The 24,593-nt window shown below is 36.7% G+C and overlaps 1 protein-coding gene across 3 annotated transcripts in view; it reads right to left on the reverse strand.

The window, feature by feature from the left end:
- Positions 1-269: 269 nt before the first annotated feature.
- The window catches only part of LOC123538909 (fibropellin-1-like), a 35,922-nt gene continuing 11,598 nt past the window's right edge, over positions 270-24,593 (reverse strand). For 2 of the 3 annotated variants that reach the window (XM_053529988.1, XM_045323317.2), the window contains 15 exons: positions 24,376-24,502; positions 23,397-23,510; positions 21,588-21,701; positions 20,800-20,913; positions 20,360-20,470; positions 17,588-17,701; positions 16,844-16,957; positions 12,087-12,200; positions 11,661-11,786; positions 9,597-9,707; positions 8,779-8,892; positions 7,664-7,777; positions 4,793-4,842; positions 3,424-3,499; positions 270-1,009 (listed from right to left, as the gene is read on the reverse strand). In XM_053529988.1, coding sequence (XP_053385963.1) covers positions 492-1,009; positions 3,424-3,499; positions 4,793-4,842; positions 7,664-7,777; positions 8,779-8,892; positions 9,597-9,707; positions 11,661-11,786; positions 12,087-12,200; positions 16,844-16,957; positions 17,588-17,701; positions 20,360-20,470; positions 20,800-20,913; positions 21,588-21,701; positions 23,397-23,510; positions 24,376-24,502 — 2,031 coding nt within the window. In that variant the 3' untranslated portion in view covers positions 270-491. The remainder of the gene's footprint in view (positions 1,010-3,423; positions 3,500-4,792; positions 4,843-7,663; positions 7,778-8,778; positions 8,893-9,596; positions 9,708-11,660; positions 11,787-12,086; positions 12,201-16,843; positions 16,958-17,587; positions 17,702-20,359; positions 20,471-20,799; positions 20,914-21,587; positions 21,702-23,396; positions 23,511-24,375; positions 24,503-24,593) is intronic. The other variant, XM_053529990.1, reaches the window with a different exon arrangement.

Raw genomic sequence — 24,593 nt, forward strand, 5'->3', positions numbered from 1 at the left:
TACGCGACTCGTGTAAATATTACATCTGATGTTTACTCGGTGAATGATATTTAATCTTACACTGAAGCTAAAATATGCTCTATCATTTAATCATCATTCATAATCGCTGGGACTAATTTTCGTGGTTTGAGTCAATCCACGAATTTATCCCAACGAACAATAAAATTCCATTTATTTTGTTCAAAAGTTTGAAATCCACGATTCATGAACCCAAAAAATTGCATTTGACCAAAACACGAAATTTCATGCCACGAAATTTATGATTACAGTATATCAACGATGTCTAAAATACCCCAAATTATGGTAACCTATAGTAAACATCGCATTATCAGCGTTTAGGGAACCAGTTATTATCCTTCTAACGGACGTGGTATTTGAAAAGTGTTGATGTAATTATGCACGATTCCAACTGAAAACAACAACAACAAAAAATAATCCAAAACAACAAATATTTCTGAATATACAGTTTTTGGACTGTATATGATAATGTGTTAGCTAGTCATTCTATTGATATCCTGCGAAATCACAGTCACTCTGTCCATGATGGTCTCCCTTTCTTCCTCATTAATGTGTTTCCCAAACTTCTGCAGAAATTTATCTGGATGCCAACGTATTTGTTGTTCCCGTATATACTTTTTACTCTCCGGTTCTGATCTATTCAAACCGTCAAAGAGTACATTTTTGTCATCCTCTTGACCTCTCTTACTCGGCCAAGGTATGTTATGAAAGTGCAGAATTACGTGAGGAAAACGTTCTAAAAGTTCTAACTTTTCCGCAAATTCTTTCATATATTCTTCTCTTCTTTTAGCGTTAAGAGTCATCTGTCGTAATCTATCAGTAAACATGTTTTGCAGATTGGCTCTGAAACGTTCATCAAACAGATCCTCAGCGCGTCGCCTGGAGTGCGCATGCGTGTTCTCCTTCTTTTTTGAAGAGCTTGAAAAACTAGGTTTTTGTTTTGGTTCTTTCTCTTCTTCTTTGCTTGACCAATCAGAATATGGATTGAAGGCTGAAACAGTAGTATTAAAATTAAAGTAAATATATTTCGAAAACAGAAGTACAATAAACTTGAAGTTATTATGGTGAAGATATCTATGCCAGCCTGACGGGAAATAAAATTAATGTTTAAATCACATAAAAACATCTACGGCAACCACAGAGTCGCAAAGATTTAATTGTTCTAGAAAAGAGGTAAAGTAACTGTATATAACTACTGTTTGACAAAATCAGTCTGTAAGTAGACACTAATTGATGGTTTTCAATAATAGTGAATAAGTATCATTTTATAACATTTTTGCTTCAAATTTGAGATTTTAAAAGTCAGTCTTCAAATCATGCCATTAGTACCGCTCCTCTATGAAATAGTTTATCACAAGGAAATGAATAAATCAGTGTTCATCCTTGGACAGGACCAATAAAGCATTTAAGAGACATTAAACAAGAGGACCAAGATGGTGCTGAATCGATCACCTATCCCCACGTAACCCAGTTTTGAACTGAGTATGATGTCGTTTTTTTCTATTATTTGACATAGTAACCTAGTTTTTGAGCTCATGCGACCCAGTTTTGAACTTGACCTAGATATCATCAAGATAAAAATTCTGACCAATTTTCATAAAAATCCATTAAAAAATATGGCCTCTAGAAAGGTCACAAGGTTTTTCTATTTTTAGATCTACTGACATAGTTTTTTACCGCAGTTGACCCAGTTTCAAATTTGACCTAGATATCATCAAGATGAACATTCAGACCAACTTTCATACAGATCCCATGAAAAATATGGTCTCCAGAGAGGTCACAAGGTTTTTATATTATTTGACCTACTGACCTAGTTTTTGACGGCACGTAATCCAGTTTCAAATTTGACCTAGATATCATCAAGTTTAACATTCTAACCAATTTTCATATAGATCCCATGAAAAGTATGGCCTCTAGAGAGGTCACAAGGATTTTCTATTTTTAGACCTACTGACCTAGTTTTTGATCCTTGTTGACCCAGTTTCAAACCTGATTTAGATATCATCAAGATGGACATTCAGACCAATTTTCATACAGATTCCATGAAAAATATGGCCTCTAGAGAGGTCACAATTTTTTTTATTATTTGACCTACTGACCTAGTTTTTAACCGCACGTAATCCAGTTTCGAACTTGACCTAAATATCATAAATGTGAACATTCTGACAAACTTTCATGAAGATCCACTGAAAAGTATGGCCTCTAGAGAGGTCACAAGGTTTTTCTATTTTTAGACCTACTGACCTAGTTTTTAACCGCACGTGACCCAGTTTCAAACTTGACCTAGATATTATCAAGGTAAATATTCTGACTAATTTTCATGAAGATCTTTTGAAAAATATGGCCTCTAGAAAGGTCACAAGGTTTTTCTATTTTTAGACCTACTGACCTAGTTTTTGACCGCACGTGACCCAGTTTCAAACCTGACCTAGATATCATCAAGATGAACATTCTGACCAATTTTCATAAAGACCCCATGAAAAATGTGACCTCTAGAGTGGTCACAAGCAAAAGTTTACACACGGACGGACGCACGGACGCACGGACGGATGACGGACTCTGCGCGATCATAAAAGCTCACCTTGTCACTTTGTGACAGGTGAGCTAAAAATGATGAATTATAAGTTACTTAGACCGAGCATGATCCATATTTTACTATACATAAAGTAACACATTATTTCCAGACAAAGTATACATAGGCATACCCTAAATGGTACGACAGAGTTTATTGTCTGATCTGAACTGTACTGTCTGGTATCATACCATTCAATGGGTTGGTTACAGGCATGTCCATCACTCGACTGGTATAAATTAATTCTTAGTAAATTCATTGGATATCTAAAAATTCTGTTATTTTAGACACTAAGGTCACCGGTTGCCCCTATGTAGTCATTTGGTAAAAACCTTAAGGTAGCTGACCCGAAATGACAATTGGAAAATTACAATGTCATATGAGCCGGATCATGAGAAAAACCAACCAAGTGGCTTTGTGACCAGCATGGATCCAGACCAGCCTGCGCATCCGCGCAGTCTGGTCAGGATCCATGCTGTTCGCTAACAGTTTCTCTAATTGCAATAGTCTTTGAAAGTGAACAGCATGGATCCTGACCAGACTGCGCGGTCTGGATCCATGCTGGTCGCAAAGCCACTATGTTGGTTTTCTCATGATGCGGCTCGTATATTTTTTTTGAATCGCCTAACGAGGATACGTTATCATACGGAAATTGACGAAAGTCATTTCTGTTCAGCTACCTAAAAGGCTAATGTTTTCTTAACAACCGACATGTACAACCGACATGTATTAACAGAATACGATATCGAAGTAGTTGTCTAGACATAATTATAAAGTGTAAAACCAGCAGTTAACTTTTTAATATTATAGATAAGGAACTATTATATACTTACTCTTCTTTGACGACTGCTTGATAACATATTTAATCAACACCATAATGACGACTAGTGCAAACGCCGATACCGCAAACTGCAAAATATACAAACAACTAGCTTCATGTTATATTGTTATTAACAGTTGAATAAATCATGGTTTTCAATCACGACCATATACGCTCGTAAGGGCACGAGAAATTTAACTTTATTTCAGAGATATTAGCCACATTCCTTCAACAGTTCGACTCAGCAGTCTCAACATTCTAGAGCAGTCTTCTAATTTTAGTCAAAGGAATAAAATAGTACACTGCTCTGCTCTGGTACCCAGTCACACTGAGACAGTCTTTAGTGGGTAGGAACCAAAACCTGCTTTCCATTTTCGATAATATTTAAAACGAGAACGTCATGTCCTTGTGACACGTTTAATTACGAGCGCACATGGTCAAAATAGTCCCGTATTCTACTGAGATTTTTACTCAGTTGTCTTAGAAAGCATGCAGAATCATGTGAGTTGTCAAAAGAATATGGCCGGTAACACAAAACTCAACATGAGACAACAATAGTCCTTGTAATAGATGGTAAACCTGATAGTGGGCAAAATAAGCATACGCTTGGTCCGTGATAATCTACTGTTAACATCTAACTTCGTCGGCAAAAGAAATCAACTTGACGTTTTGGAAAAAAACGGCCATTTTGCGAAGGGTGTCAAAATTAGAATAGAAAAAACCGGAGATTTCTGTGTTCAATGCGATCGAACTTCCTGGACTGACATAACCACGAAACCCAAGAAAAAGAAATTAGTCCTGCACGAAAATGCATGACCTTACGGTATGTCTGTATTAGAATTTTGTATATTTGCCTAAGTACACATTTTCAGACGATAAATGTACAAAGATTTTTGTGTTTTTGATATTCTTGAATTTTCACTCTTTAAATAAGGTAAGAATATTTTATCAAATCACAAATTACGTCACGTCCGTTTAACATTAACGCTTAACTGAAGATGACGTAAAATCAGTGCGGAAAAGTAGCTAAGAAGCGAAAAAAATATATTAGTGTAGTGTGTAGTCAAACAAATACAAACAATATATATGATATGCATAAACAAAAACTATGCAAAATTTATTAAGCAAATAAAGTAGAAATTCAAATATTAAAAAAAAATATTAGAAAAAATAAGAAGCCGAACAGGCATATAGTATAGTTTTTCTTAACGGCATTTGCATTGAAAAGAAGCCTCTCTACATATTAGTTTCTTTCAAAGACAATTCAAAGTAATCTCCCCACTCCATAGCAACAACGATGTTCGCTCAGGAGTGGATGCGCTGTAATTTCAGGCATTGAAACTCTTTACTAAGAATCATTTAAGTAAAACTGATATACTCACGACGTGGGATTTCAAAAACGTCACGTGACCAGCCTCTGGATACTTTATTTCTGAAGATAAAAATGTCATTTACAGACAATATTCTGATAATTAAGGTAGTTCTGAACATTTGATTAACCTGAAGTGATGGCGTACGGAAATGCCTGGATTCGGCGTACGGAAATGCAAACGATTTTATGAGTTAATGGCTACCTGTGAATAAATCTATTGCAATAGCACTTTACTATCTGTCTAAAGTTAAAATATGATATTAAAACATTTTACATGCAAAATAATTAAAAATAATGTCTTAAAATTAGCATGAAATGTGCTGTTCATTTTAATCAAGTTCAAAAATAAGCACACGGACCTATACGATAAGATTCTTTCACTGGTTGTAGGTTCAGATGGAAATATCCGGCTCGATGGTAACTGCTTTTGCGGTAGCGAGGCTCTGCCGAGTCACCGCTTACGCAGTTTACAGAGAGCCGGATATTTCCATATTTATCTACCACCAGTGATTGAATCTTTTTCTTGCATGCCAGCAAAAATGTTCAACAAAAAATAGCAAAACTAAATTCAAACTAATGATTTCCTCAGAGCACTTTATTCTTATTATAGCCATTAACAAAGCGCGGGAACTTTACGTCAGTAAACAGGAAGTACGTCATGACGTTACATAGACGAAAACAACGTTACAGTTCCAGTTTTTTTATCATCTGCAGTGAAACGCTTCCGTTAAATGGCGTTTTTTGAATCGACAAATGCTTTATTATTACTAAGATGTAGTTCGTTATACGTCATTTACAGCACGAGAGTCATCTTACATCCCGCTTGTAATAAGGAGTTTGCCAGCACCGGTGAAATTACCAGAAATCCCAGTCCGGTATGCAAGAAATTATATTCTACCACATTATAGGCGATATATTTATTTACAACTGTGAGAAGTTTAATTAAAATCTACATTGCAGAAAAAAGTTATATTTGCGAAAATATTATAAAATTTATGATAGACTCCCATTATGAAAAATTGCGTGAAATCCATATTTTTCCAATAACCCTGGCAAAAAATCAAGTACACGACCCTATCATTTTTATTTGCTGAATTCATTAAGTATATTCTGAAGTTTTAAAAATATCAGAGTCTAATCAAATTCTACATTGTAGAAAAAGAAATTCAATCCGAACGTGCAGAACTACCTTAACATAGGTATTTTAACTTCTACTTTGCAAGATGCAAGCCAGTAGTATGGGGGCCTCTATAGGGTCAGGACCACCGTATACTTCAGGAAGATATAAATATCAGAGTGAGGTCATTCTTTAAATAGAAAAATGATGTCATTCTAAAAATAGACAAAATGGCCGCTGCGCATGACGTCATTCTCACGCATGCGCAATCCTGACCCTAAAGAGGCCCCATACTACTCAAGCCTATAAAATCTCGTCAGAAAAAAATGGTTAGATCTATTATTATAAAGGTGGTGAGTAGCTCTTCTATATAAAGATTTAAAAAAATCAAAATTACTTTGACATAATTGTAAAATTACGAACGCCGGTTTCAATATATACAGAAAATATTAAATCCATCTTTTGTTTCTTTAATGAAATAGCGTACAAGTTATACACATTCGATTGCTTTGCATTCTATGCAATAAAGACACTGTACTGTCACACTCCCCGCAGCGATTAATTTCCCTTACGGTACATTAAATCACTGTTAACCAGATTTGGTTAACAGAACAGAACAGAACAGTTTTTTGAATTGCATTATTCGCATCCAAATAGTAATATTCGCGCACTGTTGCACCTCAAAATGGTAGCAACGCATTTTGGTAGTCACTACCAAAGTTCGGCCGAGTTTTGGTTGTCACTACCGAAATACGTTACACTCATCGCAATCTGGTAGTTTACAAAAATGTGGTACCAGAATACGTTAGATATGTACACATCAGACGCAAAACGGTATTAATAATAATCTCATGATTTACAAAAAAAGAATATTTTGTGAAGATTGGACAATATTATTTCAAAGAGAGTCATTCTGAGTAAATGATATATTTTACCCATCTAAACACCCCAATTTAGTTTTTGTAAAGTTTTTCGAGTTAGCCCACGCCCACATTTTACCATTCCTTTACGTTGTGTTTCAAAGATATCTGTAGTGGACTCTCAAAACCCTAACCTTTAAAGAGAAAAAATCTTTTTTACCGGAAATATTTATCTAAGACCCCTAAAACACGCTCAGAATTCACCATTTATGTTTATGTGGGATGTTTTAAAAAATATCTAGGTGGAGGACCCACGTGCCATCCTCACATTTATACTTCGTTTTACAGAATTCAACATTTTCGTGCTTTAAAAAATCTCGATGGACTATCTCTCCGCCAACACTAGCACAACTCCGAATTCTCTTCCCCATCATTTTTATAGGAGACATTCCCTCCTTTTATCTCTCTCTTTTGTGCGTAATGTAAAAATGAGCACAGCCCCTGGTGTAGAAAAAAAACACTACCAAAATACGTTCCATTCCATGATCCTTAACACATCATATGTACCCTTACAACGCATTCTGCCGCTACCAAAACTCGGCCGATTTTTGATAGTGACTACCAAAATGCGTGGCTACCATTTTGAGGTGTAACAGCGCACAAAATTGTTCAAATGAAGGAATTTTTTTCAAAAATATTAGATAGATAAATAATTTCTCCTCAAGTTAGTTTGCAGTGTCACGTGATTTCTCATCGTCACGTGGTATAGTTGTGAATGCATCGGTTATAACGAACGCAAGTGAAGGTAACCGCTGTGAGTTCCCTGCTGTGACTGTATGGGTTTGCACAGTAAAAACCGTACAGTACCCTGCTGTGCCGTACCGTACCGCACCACATAGTTCACCTTTTTGACACCATGTTCCTTCATAACCTGCGTCACAGATGCACGTGAACTTATTGATGTCCTGTACACAGATAGCTCCGTTCATACATGGATCTGAAGCACACTCGTCAATGTCTGAAATACAGTATGCATGTATAATTATTTATTGTGTTCCTACGATCTTTCTTTCTGAAATAAACATATTTTTTGTTTGGTTTTTGTTGAGTTTAACGTCGCATCGCCTCAATTATAGGTCATATAGCGACGGCGGAGGAAGACCCAATGTGCAGCTCCGTGCATTACTTCCGCACGAGCGGGCACATGGGTAGAACCACCGACCTTCCGTGAGCCAGCTGGATGGCGCTCTCACATGAAGAATTCAACGCCCCGAGTGAGCCTCGAACCCACATCGATGAGGGGCAAGTGATTCTAAGTCAACGATCTTAACAACCAGGCCACGGAGGCCACGAATTAAACATGTATTTCGTGATCGAAAACAAAACCCTGTATTCAACTCCTACCGGAAACGGAAAAACTGTCAATGTTTAGACTATTTGCTTTTGTTCTAACGCCAGAAATGACGGTATAGGGGCGTCTCGATGTTCCATGTGTTAAAAAGTTTCAAAAATATTTCATTCTAAAATCAAAGTAAATTTGGTTATACAATAAAAGGGTCACTAAAACAGTACCCTGGTTTGCATTGAAGTTCTCGTGGATGTCGCCAGTAATTGTAAAACAGCTAATTCTCATGTGTTTCCAAAACATATAATCTGTCAGATACTAATTTTCAAAGCCTTTGAATTATCAAATGTTCGTCTGTGAACATATGACTGCAGTCTTCTTTTTCGCCTGTCGCGTAAATATCATCAAAAACAGAAAAAAAGTTTGACAAACTGTGCAAATAGGTTGCAAATCGTGACGATGAATTCTTCGTCATCAGCAATGCAATGGTAGTATTTATTTGCTTTAAAAACTAACTTAAAGATGAAATATTTCAATGTATGTAATCAGCATAGTCTAAGTTTTGCAATGATAAATACATTATGTTTTTTTTGTTTATGCATCTAGAACACAAAATTTCAAGGTTGCACCACTTTTAAGCGTAATGTCAGTATAAAAATATGAACTAAATTTACCTATTGCGCATGTCTTTCCCTTGAAACCTGGCGGACATTTACATCTGAATTTATCCAGTCCGTCCATACATTCGCCGCCATTTTGGCATGGATTCGAAGCGCACTCGTCAATCTCTGAAAAATGGAAGTAAATTAATCGGCAAATTGATAATATGTATCTCTCTTCGACACTGAACCCATGGTAATTTTCCTGAACAAATTTCCGTTTGACATGGGTATAATATATGTACGTATTACGTTGAATGCAAAATTTAGCATCATTAAAATATTATCAGGCGCAAATTTCATATCTGGTGATTAAAATGATTTAATCTGAGGCTCTGCCGAGAATTTTATTATTTTTATTCAACAAGAGTTTAATAAAGTCAATATCGAAAGACACACAAATAACATTGTTTTAATCACATCTGAATCATCGAAATTCTTTCTTTACTTGCAATATACCAAGTCATTTTGACCAGTGTGTTCTATAACATACTTTATTTTATACCTTACTAGATATAGTAACACATATACCAGATCAATAAACTTGTTGAAATGATGTTTGCACATGTGTCAATAGCATATTTTTGGCATACTTCCGGTCCCTGGCGGGATATTATTGCATTAGTTGTGCCATTAGGGCAAAGAGGCACACCTCAGACGTTCATTGACCTTTGTATTATATTGCTATGCGACGTAAACATCTGAACGCGCAAACGTTACGTATGCCTATATCATTTTACTGGCACTGCCAATATCACTTCAGCAAATTACACAGAGGCAAAATATCTTAATGAAAGATTTGTGTAGAACACCTTTGAGTTTTAACTATTTACCCTGGCATCTTCCTCCGGTATAACCCTCCTTGCACGCGCACCTGTATGTATTAATTCCATCTACACATTTACCGCCATTTGTACACGGATCTGATGCGCATTCATCGGTTTCTGAAAATGTCACAATTATTTCTGATGATTATGAAACCTTTTATAACGAGTTCAGTTTCAAGAACAGCGAAAATAGTCATTCTTGAATTTGACCTTTGACCTCTAAGTGTGACCCTGACCTTAGACCTAGGGACCTGGTTCTTGCGCATAACAGTTCGACTCACGGTAGTGACCATTTATGCCAAGTTACATCAAAATCTCTCCATGCATAAAGAAGAAATGTTCTGGACAAAGTTATTCTTGTATCTGACCATGGGCTCTATGTGTGACCTTGACCTTAGACTTAAGGACCAGGTTGTTGCGCATGACGCTCCATCTCACAGTGGTGAACATTTGAGCCAAGTAATATTAATATCCTTAAAGGATTGTTGAGTTACAGACTGGACAGTAAAAAAATGCCCTTTTGGCCTTTGACTTCCAAGTGAGACCTTGACCTTGCAGCTAAGGTCCCGGATTTTGGGCATGACACATTGGTCTTATCCAGGGAAATATTTGTGCCATGTGATTTTAAAATACTGTTTTGCATGACAAAGTTATAGACTGGACAGGAAAAAAGTCCAAATGACCTTTGATCTCCAAGTGTGACCTTGACCTTTACGCTAGGATTCTGAGTTTTGCGCATGACAAGTACATGTAGTCTCATTATGGGGAACATTTATGCCAAGTTGTATTAAAATCCTGGACCGGACATCAAAACCCCTATTGACTTTTGACCTTCAATTGTGACATTGACCTTTGAGCTAGGGGTCCGGGTTTTGCGCACGACACGTCGTGTCATCATGGGAAACATTTGTGCCAAGTAATATTAAAGTCCCTTCATGGATGGCAGAGTTATGGACCGGACAGGAAAAAGCCCTGTTGACATTTGACCACCAATTGTGACATTGACCTTTGAGCCAGGCGTCCGGGATTTGCGCAAGACAAATTGTCTTATCATTGGAAACATTTATGCCATGTGATATTAAAATTTCTTAATGAATGACAAAGTTATGGACCGGACATGAAACATGACCCTGTTCACGCCATGTTAATATTTGACTGCTAGTGTGACTTTGACCTTTCGTCTAGGGTTCTAAAACTTGTGCATGACACATTGTCTTATTATGAAGCAAATTTGTGCCAAGCGATATTAAAACCGCATCATAGATGGCAGAATTATGGACCGGACAGATAAAAGCCCTGTTAACCTTTGACCTCCGATTCTGACCTTGACCTTTAAGCTAGTGGTCCGGGTTTTGCGCACGCTGCGTCGTCTCATCATGGGAAACTTATGTGCCAAGTTATATTTAAATCCCTTCATGGATGATAGAGTTATGGACCGGACAAGAAATTGCGAATGGACGGAAAGACGGACGGACAGAAAAGCGCATTCCTGTAGTCACCGAAACTGGATTTCAATCAGTAGGGGAGTAATAATGACTTTGTGCTTGAAAATTTACTGCCCAAATTGGTTTTCTATGTTGAAGCAACATGCAATTAAAATTATGATATCAAAAGCGCGGCATTTCAGAACAGAAGTTAGAATGTTCCATCGACATCGCTAATGTGCACATATATCATATAACCAAAATAAATTTACTTAAAGTTCCATAAGGCTTTAAATTTAATGTTAAACTCAGGTGAAACAGTTATTCAAATGGATGTTGTGCATGATTACATGGTTACACAAAAGCACTACTTTGGATACTGCACATGAACATTTACAGTAACAGCCATAAAGGGAGGTAATCTAAAACAGCAGGTTCAATCGAATTTCCATCTGTGTTGATTAATATTCAACTCTTTGACAAATTAAGAGTAAATAACTAATATAAATAGGATTTAACAAGAAATCAATATATGTTATGTTTAATACTAAAATGTGGCAGCCACTTTTTAAGAGCTCTTATAATTTGGGTATCTGCACAAAGCTCAAACACAAAGCTCATATAATTGTGTCCAGCGACCAGTTACCTGTCTGACACTTATCGCCCGTATATCCCTTCTCACACACACACGAGTATTGATTTCTTCCGTCTATACATATTGCTCCTTTAGAACACGGATTAGAGGCACATTCATCTATATCTAAATCGAGATCTGATAAAAAAAAAGAATTTGATGTATTCTTATAAATTCAATACAAAGAATGTTATGTATAGCAAACTTATTCCCACCAACATGGATATTTTAGTTTCAGTTGTTGTTTGAAAGATGCAATTAATAAACAGAAATACCTTAGTTTTTACTTACAATGATGATACTTATGTTGATCTAATTACTTTTTTAATTATATGATACTGTTTGTATTTAAAAGTAGTTCATAATCGCTATTACTCCGCTTGGCAAAAGCACTGAATAACCTTTTATTATATGGTTTGTAAAAGTATGTTTGTTTACCTGTCTCACACAGTTCCCCGGTAAATCCAGAGGCACAGTTGCATCTAAATTTATTGATACCTTGTACACATTCCGCTCCGTTCTTGCACGGGTTTGACGCGCATTCATCCACGTCTGTAACAGCAAATAACGTATTTATCTTTAAATTCCATGGGGCTTTTAATTTTTATGTTATAAACAAATAAAACAACTAAACAAATAGTTATTTTGCATAATTACATGGTTTGAAAATCACTACTTTTAATAATACTCATGGACTTGCAAAGTAAGGATCATAAAGGGAGGTAATTACAAACAATGGATTAAATAATATTTCCTCATACACTAATTAATATTCAGAATTTTGGCAAATATATAAGAAAACAAATATCGAAAATAGAATACGACAACAAATAGACATATTTCATGTTCATAACTTGTGACAGCCACATAGTAAGCAAAGGCATTAAAATGAGCCTTTAAATGTTTGATAAACACTTCAACAGCAGCATATATGGCAATTTACGTAACCAGATTTTTTTTTTCTTTTTTGGTTCGAAAATTTAGATTTGAAACTGAAACTTTGACTTCAGAATTTGGCGCTTTGATTCTAATATGTACACTTTTGAACTTTTACGGAATTTCAGAATAACTGTAAAAGACATACCTGCCAAATTACGTTACAGTCTTTGCTTATTTTACAGCATTTATGATTTACCTTTTATGCTAACAGGGCATGAAAATGACACTTTTTTTAAACAATCAGGTGTACGAGCAAAATTCAGATTGAAAACTTAGCATTAATTTCAAATTTCTTACATTCAATTATTGATAATATATAACAAGCAATCTATTGAATGATTAGTGTGAGTTTTATAATAGAAAATCAAGAGGACCATGATGGCCCTATATCACTCACCTGAGTAGAGTTGTTTGTTTGAACAGATTTCTCTTAAAAGCAAGAAAATTAGGAGAGTGGGTCAAGGTAAAGATTATCATGCAAGGTTACTTTTGAAATCTGTAACAAAATATTTCAGATGGTCCAAATCCTTTTACGGTAGCTCAGAAAAGAAAGTAGGTCAGTAGGTCACACTGATGGTCACTGAAAGTCTGTTTAAAGATCGGCATGCAAAACTATACATGTCATCTAAATTTGAAAGCTGTATCTTGAAAAACAAGAAAGTAGACCAGTATGTCACATTCAAAGTCACTGAAAATCAGTTTTAAGATCGGTGTGCAAAACCTACATGTCGTCCAATTTCAAGGCTGTATCTTAAAAAACAAGAAAGTAGGTCAGTGTAAACCTTCAAGGTCACTGAAAATCAGTTTTAAGATCGGTGTGCAAAACTGTACATGTCATCCAAATTTCAAAGTTGTATCTTAAAAACCAAAGAAGTAGGTCAGTAGGTCACATTCATGGTCATTGAAAGTCAGTTTTAAGATCGGTGTGCAGAACTGTACATGTCATCCAAATAAAACAAGAAAGTAGTTCTGCAGGTCAAGGTTACAGTCAAGTAAAACCTAATTATTTGGGATCATAAGGTAATTATAATTAAACAGTCTAGGAAATATGATCAGATTATTTTTGAAGTACTTTTTCCTATATAACTTATATAAAAACTATGTGACCCTCGGGGTGGGGCCTCTTTTCACCCAGGGGCATAATTTGAACAATCTTTTTAGAGAGCCACAAGGTAATGCACATACTGAACATCAAAAGTGTAGGCCTTGGACTTTCAGTCAAGAAGATTTTTAAAGGTCCATTACTCAGTGAAAAGTGAGTTGGCAATTTTTTTCATAGCCAGTGCATAGACTTCCGCAAGACACTAAATAATGAAGACTGGCAGGTCAAAATTTACAGAAGGTCTTTGGAACTCAAAGAAATGTATGTGTATTATGTTGAAATTTCAATGAATCGACAGAATGACCCCCCAGGTCTTTTTAACTTTCTTCATACTTCATAGAAAAATAATTGTACATATACTGCGATTAATTTCGAATTTCTACATACCAACTTTCATTTTCCAATAAAATGAAATAGTTTCTGTGCTTTTTAAAAGAAATTAAAATGTTCACTTTCCTTAGTATTGGACCTTTAAAAGTTTCTTTCCTACGTAAAACTTGGGACCCCCAGGACAGGGCCTCTTTTTACTCCAGAGGCATAATTCGAACAATCTTAGTAAAGGACCACTAGGAAATGTAACATACCAAACATCAGAAGTCTAGGACTTGCAGTTTCAGGCAAGAATTTTTTTCTATATATGTTTATGTAAAACTTGGGACCTCCGGGACGGGGCCTCTTTTCACCCTAATGGCATATTTTGAGCAATCTTAGTAGAGAACCACAAGGCAATGCTACATACCAAACATCAAAGGCCTTTGCTTTCAGACAATAATATTTTTAAAGTTTTTTTCCTATATAAGTCTATGTAAAACTTGGGTTCGACAAAGGCTTCTCCAAGCAAAGACCAGAGAACAGACACAGAGAACCCAGACGGAGTACAGCGCCCTACAAAATGAGGTGAAGAGGAACTGCAGGAAAGACAAACGGACTATGATCAACCACCTGGCAGCAAAAGCAAAAACAGCGACACAACAGAACGATATGAGCACCCTGTATCGGATCAACCGTTAACTAGCAGGGCGTCAAAGAAGACCGCGATGGAATGATCTTGTCCAAGCCAGACGACCAGCTGAATAGGTGGAAGGAACATTTTGATGAACTCCTATATGGCACACCAGTCACCCAACCACCTACCACAGAAGAGGGACCAGACGTGGCAATTAACACAGGACCAATAACCAAACAGAAAATTACAAAGGCCATCAATAAGATCAAGAATGGGAAAGCTCCAGGACCTGACAGAATCCCACCGGAAGCGATGAAAGCAGAAGCAGACGTCAGTGCAGACATCACGCTTGACCTCATTCTGCACATTCGGGACACAGAAGATCTTCCTGTAGAGTGGCAGACAGGGTACCTTGTCAAACTACCGAAGAAAGGCGACCTGAGTGACTGCAACTACTGGCGAGGCATCCAGCTTTTATCCATGCCCAGCAAGGTGCTAGCAAGAATTATATTGGAGAGAATGAAAACCGAAGTAAACAGACTCCTCAGAGAAGAGCAAGCTGGATTAAGAGCAGGAAGATCATGCGCAGACAAGATAGCAACGCTTCGAATTATCATCGAGCAATCCATTGAATGGAACTGTCCACTATATGTCAACTTGTGGACACGGTGGACAGAGACACAATATGGAAGAAACTGATGCACTACAGCATTCCAAGCAAGATTATAGGCATAATTTGGAGCCTGTAAAGCAACAACCTCTGCCAGGTCATCCACGACATGGACTTCTCCGAACCCTTCCAAGTGCACACCGGTGTCAGACAAGGCTGCCTTCTCTCTCCAATGATCTTCTCGATAGTTATCGACTGGGTTATGAAGAAGACACTGGAGAGACCAAGAGGGACCCTACAAAGACAGCTGGAATACCTCGATTATGCTTATGACATTGGTCTCCTTTCCCATATTTATGCCCATATGCAGCAGAAAACTGAAATACTGCATGAAGTAGCCAGATCAACAGGGCTAGAGGTCAACGTCAACAAAACTAAGTGCCTTAGGATCAACCCAGGCAGCATGCAAGTCATCCACATAGATTAACAAGCCATTGAAGACCAGAATAGGTAAAGTCCGCCATGCGTTTATAACACTGAGACCAGTGTGGAAAAATCGCAACATACACCTGAAAACTAAGATCAGACTCTTCAACACCAACGTGAAGACAGTCCTCTTTTACGGTGCTGAAACCTGGAATAGGATGAAACGCCTGGACAAGAATCTGCAAGTATTCATCAACAACTGTTTGAGACAAATTTTGCAGATACGATTGCCTGAGAAGATCTCAGACTAGGAACTCTGGGCAAGAACACAGCAGCAACCTGTCACTGACTCCATACTGCAGAAGAAATGGCTATGGATCGGACACACGCTGCGTAGGGCCCAGCCAAATATAGCAAGACAAGCTTTGGACTGGAACCCTCAAGGCACACGGAGAAGAGGAAGGCCCACAAATTCTTGGCGCAGAACGCTCGATATTGAGCTCCGAAAAACGAAGTTATCATGGGGATGGCCAAAGCCCGGGCCATGGACCGAACTAGGTGGAGAGTTGTGGTGAAGGCCCTATGCTCCGATTGGAGTGAAGAGGATGAAGTGAGTAAGTAATTATAAGTAAAACTTTCGGACTCCTTGGACGGGGCCTCTTTTCACCTTAGAGGTATAATTTAAACAGTCTTTAATATTCTTTATAGAGGACTATTAGATGCTGTAACATGCCAAATATTGAGGCTCTATGCGTTGTTGGTTTGGACAAGAAAAGTTTTCCCTATATAAGTCCATGTAAAACATATGACCTTCAGGGCGGGGCCATATCTGACCCCTGGGGAATAATTTGAACAGACTAGGTAGAAGACCACTAGATGATAATACATACCAAATATAAAAGCACTATGACTTGTGGTTTTGGACAAGACGATTTTTAAAGTTTTCCCTTTTGGTTGCCATGGCAACCAGAGTTCTATATGGAATTTAATTCTTTGAACAATTTTCAAAGAAGACCATGCAAGAAACATCATCCCTGTGAATTTTGATCAAAATTAGCCTGATGGTTTAGGAGGAAATGTTGTTAAAGGAAAGTGTGGACGGACGACAGACGGACGGACGGACGCGCCGGACGGTGAGCGACCACAAAAAACAAGTGCTTACTCTTTATTACCTGTTTGACAAAATTTCCCTGTGAACCCTTTCCTACATTTACAGGTAAATCTGTCAATACCATCCACACAGCTCCCGCCATTTTTGCACGGGTCCGAGGAGCATTCGTCTATATCTGCAAATAATTAAATGCGCCATGTCATGGGAAAACCAATATAGCGGCTTTGCGACCAGCATGGATCCAGACCAGCCTGCGCATCGCATCGCGCAGTCTGGTCAGAATCCATGCTATTCGCTAACGCTTCTCTAACTGCAATAGGCATTGTTAGCGAACAGCATGGATCCTGACCAGACTGCGCGGATGCGCAGGCTGGTCTTGATCCATGATGGTCGCAAACGCACTATGTTAGTTTTTTTTCATGGCGAGGAATACTAGTAAACAACACTGAGCTAGCGGTTCTTGGATGATTTGCAAGAAGAAGTCTTATGTGGTGTGGTGTATACTGGTAACTTTGGATATCTTTAAAATGCATACACGGTTTTGGATGCATATGTAACTATATTAGAAACCTACACTCCCCACCCCCCCCCCACCAAAAAAACGCAAAAACAAACCAAAAAAAAACACACAAAAAAACAACAACACAAAAATGCCATTTTGTGGACGGGACATCACCTTGTATTCCTTAATGCAGTGTCAATCAGGATAACTTCCCTTGTTCTTTACTTGTGTTATTATCTTAGACAACATAATCTATTTTTTTTAATTGCAAAGCGGTATCTCAACAAATAAATAAAAACTTACTGTTTTTGCAGTTTCTTCCATTATATCCCGCATCACATTGACACTTGTACTTGTTGATACCTTGCACACACTTTGAGTTCGAGGGACATGGGTTAGATGCACACATATCTACATCTGAAATAAGAAAATGTGATGGTGGATGGCAAATACAAAACAGCGTTATTTAACAACAAAGTTTCAAAATAAGCTGCGATCAGTTATGCTGTAACGTGTAATATTTAAGAAATAAAACATAACAGAACCATGCCATAATATAGCTAAAAATCAGAGATAATACGCTTGCGGAATTTTTACACACGGCGTATCACCGATTTAGTGTGTTTAAACGTATTAAAACATGGTCCCGCTTTATTTCATTTCGATTTTAATGTCTTTAAGCAAGAAGATGAAAGCGGGAAGCACTACTTTAGCCACGCCATGAGAAAACCAACACAGTGCGCTTGCGACCAGCATGGATCCAGACCAGCCTGCGCATCCGCGTAGTCTGGTCAGAATTCATGCTGTTCGCTAAAAGTTTCTCTAATTCCAACAAGCTTTGAAAGCGAACAGCATGGATCCTGACCAGACTGCACGGATGCGCAGGCTGGTCTGGATCCATGCTGGTCGCAAACGCACTATGTTGGTTTTCTCATGTCGCGGCTCATTTCATGTCCATGCAAGATACCAAATGTGGTAATCTGACTAAAGTACATATCCTATTACGCTACGGATCGTTTAGAAGATCAAGTACTTTAGTCAGATTGCCAAATGTGGTAGGTCCCACGACATGTCAATGCATAGCCTGTACTCTGCATTTCACGGGTTACTGCAATACAGGGGAAATATGACTGACCGGACGTCTAGGGTTCTGTTACTAAATTCAATATTAAATCAAAATCGTTTTACTATTCTATTCAATAGTAAGCGAAATATCTTAAAGATTTTAAAAGTTCCTATTACAACCTTAAGCGTACTTTAGAATAAGGTTGTGATATTAATGTTTCACGAGAAACCAACGGAAAATGTTGAATATTGGTGTAAAATAACTTTTACCTATATACTACTGTTTTTATTTACATTTCTATCATTTCTTCCTGGTCTTGCACGAAATATAGTCAATTTATATATACGTACATGCATAGATGGCGTGTGTGCTATTTATATTCTAGTTTCATAATACTTCGGAAAACCAGGTACAGGTGTCATGTGCCAAAACTTTATTATTTTATTGATAGGTACATGAAAGGAATGCCTATAATGTTCTTTTATTCTCTTGTTATTAAACATATAATCATAGTGAATGACTGAAGATAAATAAAGGTGGAATGTTGACAAGTTATTAAAGCTACTAGACCATAGTTTGGGTGAAAATTTTCAACCAATGTATATATGACACTGAAAAATTTTAAAGTGTGTGAAAATAAAAGTTATATACTGATGCATTATTTCAAAAGCGTTGCAATGGTTTACTACCTTCTTCACAATATTTTTGGTTATTTATAAATATATATTGTAAAAATCTTATGTCAGCAAGTTTGTACCATAAGTCACTTTCACAGTACCCACTTTTTTATGGATTTTTGAGAGACTAAAATGAATGGGTTAGTCTCTTAACCACGTTAAAGCTACTCGCTCACAGTTTGAGTGAACTTTTTCAACATGTTCATTTCCTTCAATGTTGGCATAAAATGTATATGACATTGAAAATTGTAAAATGTGTGAAAATAAGCGTTTGATAATGGTAAACAACTTGCCCACGGACAGAATGTCAAGCCAGCCAGCTGCCAGGTGTGACCTTGACCTTGGTCCGAGGGACCGGTTTTTTGCGCATGACACTCCGTGTCATAATGGTGAACATTCATGCAACCTACATCAAAATACCACCATGCATGAAGAAGAGATGCTCCGAACAAACCTCAATTTGACTTTGACCTCCAACTGTGACCTTGACCTTTGAGATAGGAACATTGGGTTTGCGCACGACACACCTTCTCATTGAGGTAAACATTTATGCCAAATATAAACAAGATTGGTCCATGCATGTAAAAGTTATGGTCCGGATAAAATCGGACGGACGCACGCACGCACATACACCGAACTACAAAAAGTGGTGACTATATCGAGCTCACCGCAAGCGGGCTAGACAAAAATGTGGAAGAATGTTCACTCATTATTTCGAAAGCGTTGCCATGGCATCATATTTTTGTTGCATTTTTAGAATATCTGTAGAAATCATATGCCAATAACTCGTTTTTCAACACACACATGAAATGGATTTTTGATAGAAGAAATTTTTTTGACTAAAATGTGTGAACAAGCCGCTTAAAAATAAAGATTTATAATATTTGATAATGTATAACATTATCATTACGGTAACTTAATATTTCCGCACATGCATTCTTCGTCTATTGTAACACACTGATTTGTTTTATTTTGTTCGTCCTGTAAAAGCTAGCAACGAGTTGAAAATGATTTTGACAGCACCTTTAGCCCAACCCATCTTTCAATAAATATAAAATCTAATGCCAGTTACACAGTTACAGCATCTAATATGAACACTTAACTATGTTTGTAGGGTTTATGCACAATTTCCGCCATATGGTGCCCTTATCAGCATTTCCTGGTGTAGGAATACACCAGTTGCCCTTCTAGTATTTGCATCGCTCACGGGCCGTAATCTGGTAAAAACAAAACAAACAAAAAGTCTAACAGGGCTCAAGTGTAGCAGATAATAGTGAGTCTATTCAGTATATAATATATATTTTATATATTTAGAACAAAATCAACTCTTACCTTGACACCAGATTCCTTTGTAACCCTTCTTGCATTTACAGGAGAATCCATCGATAACATCTGTACAGGAACCCCCGTTAAGGCATGGATTGGAAATACATTCATCTATTTCTGAAAGTGTCATAAGAATACTGTTCAAGTTTCAATCCCCTAATGTATCTTCACTATAGTTTTACCTTAGGCACTCTACTTTTTACTTGTTGTCTTGGAGGCGGTTGTCATAAAGTATAAAACCGTAAAGTTTCTTCTATTTCATACTTTGAATAATATTCAACGCTTAAGAAACCGCTTTTCAGAAATCGAAACCGTAATAGATAGAAACAGAAATTAAAAGTTGACAAAATATTAACAAAATATAGATAACATTCGTTTAACTTGGAACTTTTGAGGTCAATGTACAAACATTCCCAATGTAATTTGGTTTCCACGCTATACATTACCGGTTTGACACTGCGGTCCACTATAGCCATTTTTACAAATGCACGAATATAGATTGCAACCATCGACACACCTGCCACCATTGAAACAAGGCTTCGAGGCACATTCATTTATATCTGCGAAAATAAAGCCAAAAATTAAACACGACTTATATCCACGTAATAAAAGGTACGGTATATCGAATCGAATTATTTATCACTTACCGCAGGGGGTATAGAAAGCCTATTAGGGATGCACGATTCCTTAACGTAAGAGAGACTTTTATCTGGCTTACAGAGGGTTTGAAACCCTAAAAGGGTGCATAAAGAGCCAATCGGTTGGCTTACAGACGGTTACCGCTGTGGATTCGAACTGCTAAAAGGGTTAAGTGATTCCTTAATGTAACAGAGCCATTCAGCTTGCTTGCAGACGACGGTGGTTGTACCTAGATGCCCCCTACCGGCACCCCCGCCTGAAATAATGCCAAGGAACACTTGAATCTTCCTTTATCATTTAAAGTTAGACGTACAGCTGCCATTTGATTTTAACTGTGTCAATATGACTTAACTCTACCGAAACAATCCGTCTGTTCTGACTAACAATGGTCAGAATAACCAAAATGGTTCCTAGCTTGGTAGTATATGTCAATATCGATAAAATATACTATAAGATCACGTGTAGTTTATAACACTTAGCATTCAACAAATAATCTCAAAAGGGTGCATACAAAGAATCAATCCACGACCCTAAACATACAAATTTCAGAGATTGCTTTATCATGTATAGTCTCTAGTACATGATACATAACAACCTGTTTGACATCTGTCCCCAGTAAACCCTTCATTACAGTCGCACCAGAACTCGTCAACACCATGGTAACATTGACCACCGTTCTTACAGGGAATGGGTGAACACTCGTCGATATCTGTAACATAAAAAGAGGCATGGCCCTATTAGCATGTATTTACATTTCTTTGAAAACAACTATATTGAAGAACGTTCACTAAATAAACAAAGGTTTTGTGCATGTTTTGGGTAAGTTAAAAGGAGAAAAACATTCTACAAATTTAACTAGTATATGATCAACATTTGGATATGTATGGAAAGCGCAGATTATTGTTCTCGACTACCAAAATAAATTCATCTACAAATGTACCTAATAATGATCTTATTCACTGACCATGCAGGACTGTATTAGTCACAGACAAAACTAGTTACAATATATAATTAATTTAATTTTTTTAACTTCGTGATACAATTAAGAATGTCAATTATAAGTCATATTTAAAAGATCAATCGGGTTAACTCATCTAATATAAAGAAATCACTGCAACAAATCTGATTCTTTCGCAAGGTTCAATAGCCGACAAAGGTGTGAGAAATTTACCCAAGTTGTAAAATTTTGTGTTTAATGAGTTGTGTCTTCTTGCATTTCATAAGGTTGTCTAGTTTGAATCAACTTGGCTGCAAAAAATAATAACTTATCATGAACCCTTTTCTGTATCATCAAAATAGTCACATTAAAATGAATTGAAATTTACAACCTATCAGACTTTTATCACAAAGTGCATTTTCTTTCACAACGTTCAGTGTTAAATTTCGACCTTTTTTATTTTAACAAGTAGGCAATTATTATCTTGTTCGGATAAATTCTATCCATTAAACATCAATTTTCCACCGCATCACTAACCATGTATATAGTTTTGTATGACGTTTTAAACCGTAAACACAATCTTTAACCCAAAATAACTTTGTTTTTCATGTTTGATTTAAAATGATTAAAGCATGAAGTACTAAAAAAATTCAAAAAATGACGTAAATGTGCAGGTATGCCTCTTTAAACTTGTAACATGTTACCCGGCTATCATGTCTTTTTGAATGATCTCAGGTTACAATCAATATTAAATACAACAGATAAATTTAGTGCATTTACATTATTTTTATTTAGTTTTATATAGAATTAAGGCGGAAGTTAAGCCGAATAAATCAAACTACAAAACATTTACAAACTGCAGATGGCCTTCAATTTAGGGCAGTATGTCATCTTAGTATGTGAACGTGTGGAACAAAATATTTGCAGATAGAAACGTCCTACCCTCAGTATTTTGGCGGGCGATAACTGCGGTGACTTTGTAATAAAATGATTTAATATGTTTAGAAGAAACAGAAACACTGCAATGGTTACACTCTCGTGGCGGGCGCTAAATGTAGTGACACTGGTAATGAAATGAAATATATAGTATGTGTACAGTAAATATATTATTAATTCTGTATTTTATTGTCAACTGAAGAAGCTTATTAAAGCGAAACATGTTTTGACAAAACTGTGTTGGTTTATGAATTTACAACATCATGCAGTAAATATAGAAATACTGAAAATAGTCATACTGATATATATTACATGAAGCTTTCGTTTTTACATATGAAACTAATAACTTATTACCAGCACTTTTTACTACTGTAATACTTGTACTACACTGAGGGCTTTCCCTCCAGCCACATGTAAAATACAATACGGAGAAGGAACTGAAATTTCAGTGCTACACAGCGTATTTTATTCTTCTGTTGTTATACATTATGGTAAACAAATCTTATGTATCTAATTAATGAGTCTTAATACCTGTTTCGCATCTTAATCCAGTAAATCCCACTGGGCAGGTACATGTATACGACCCAATAGTTCCATCACATGTCGCCCCGTTATAACAAAAATTTGGTCGGCACTCAATGCTCACTGTAACAACAAAAGATAGCTATGAAATAATAAAGAACAGACCGACACTCAATGCTAACTGTAACAATAATAGAAATTATAAACTAGGAAAGACAAAAGATTGGTCCGAAACTCTCCGCAAAGGAGAAGAATTCTATAAGACTATGTGTCTTTCATTCTTATCCTTTCCTACTTACCTTGTTCAAACTATGATGTATGTATTTAATATGTACATGTATTACTCGGAATAAGATATGTTGAAATAACTGTTGTGGCGACTGTTACGATGTAGACACTTCAACTCCAGAAGCTTCCCTTGTTCTTTAGCGTTTCAGTTGTAAAGCACACATACACGGGACTCTTATCCCAATGATAGTTATTTCAGCTGGACTAGCGGGGAATCGAACTCACGACACATGCTTCGTAGTAAGACAGTGTTGGCACTGGACCACTATGTCGGCTCATAAATGTTCTTAACTGCCCTGCTCTCACTTTGTAATGTCCGATCCAATTACTTTTAATGAGAGTCCAATGATTATAAAAAATAATCAAATGTGTTATTTCTTATTTTGTCTATACTTCCTAATTTGATACTTTAACTATCGGAATTGTTGTACAAATGAGAGATGAATGCGAGAGGTGTAGCACATTTCATGACCTCTCATGAGCAAAGTCAATCAAATTGAGTCTACTATTATTCAGCTTGTTTGCATTCTATGTTTCCAAACGATATTTTTACAGACTGTATTATTTATTTTTATCATTGAAACATTGAGGGCCATTGGTGGCCCTTAGTGTGAAAAACGTGATTCGAATACGACAGCCTCACGATGTTCTACGTAAATGAATAATATGACAGAATTCTATGACAGACGATTTTACTCACCGTTGTTCAGAGTTTGATTAGGTATCGCATTTCCATCTGACCCATGGACACACAAGAAAATCTCAGATACTGACAGAGTTATGATAACAATACTCAGTGATATAGAAACCCGGTAGTAGATTCCTTCCTAAAACGAAACAAGAACGTAAATAGAAAACCCCGATATATTCACAAAATGTTTATTTAATTAATATACCACTAAAGTATCTATAAACTTT

The sequence above is a fragment of the Mercenaria mercenaria genome, chromosome 18 (genome assembly GCF_021730395.1).
Source record: "Mercenaria mercenaria strain notata chromosome 18, MADL_Memer_1, whole genome shotgun sequence".
In the NCBI taxonomy this organism is placed as follows: Eukaryota; Metazoa; Mollusca; class Bivalvia; order Venerida; family Veneridae; genus Mercenaria; species Mercenaria mercenaria.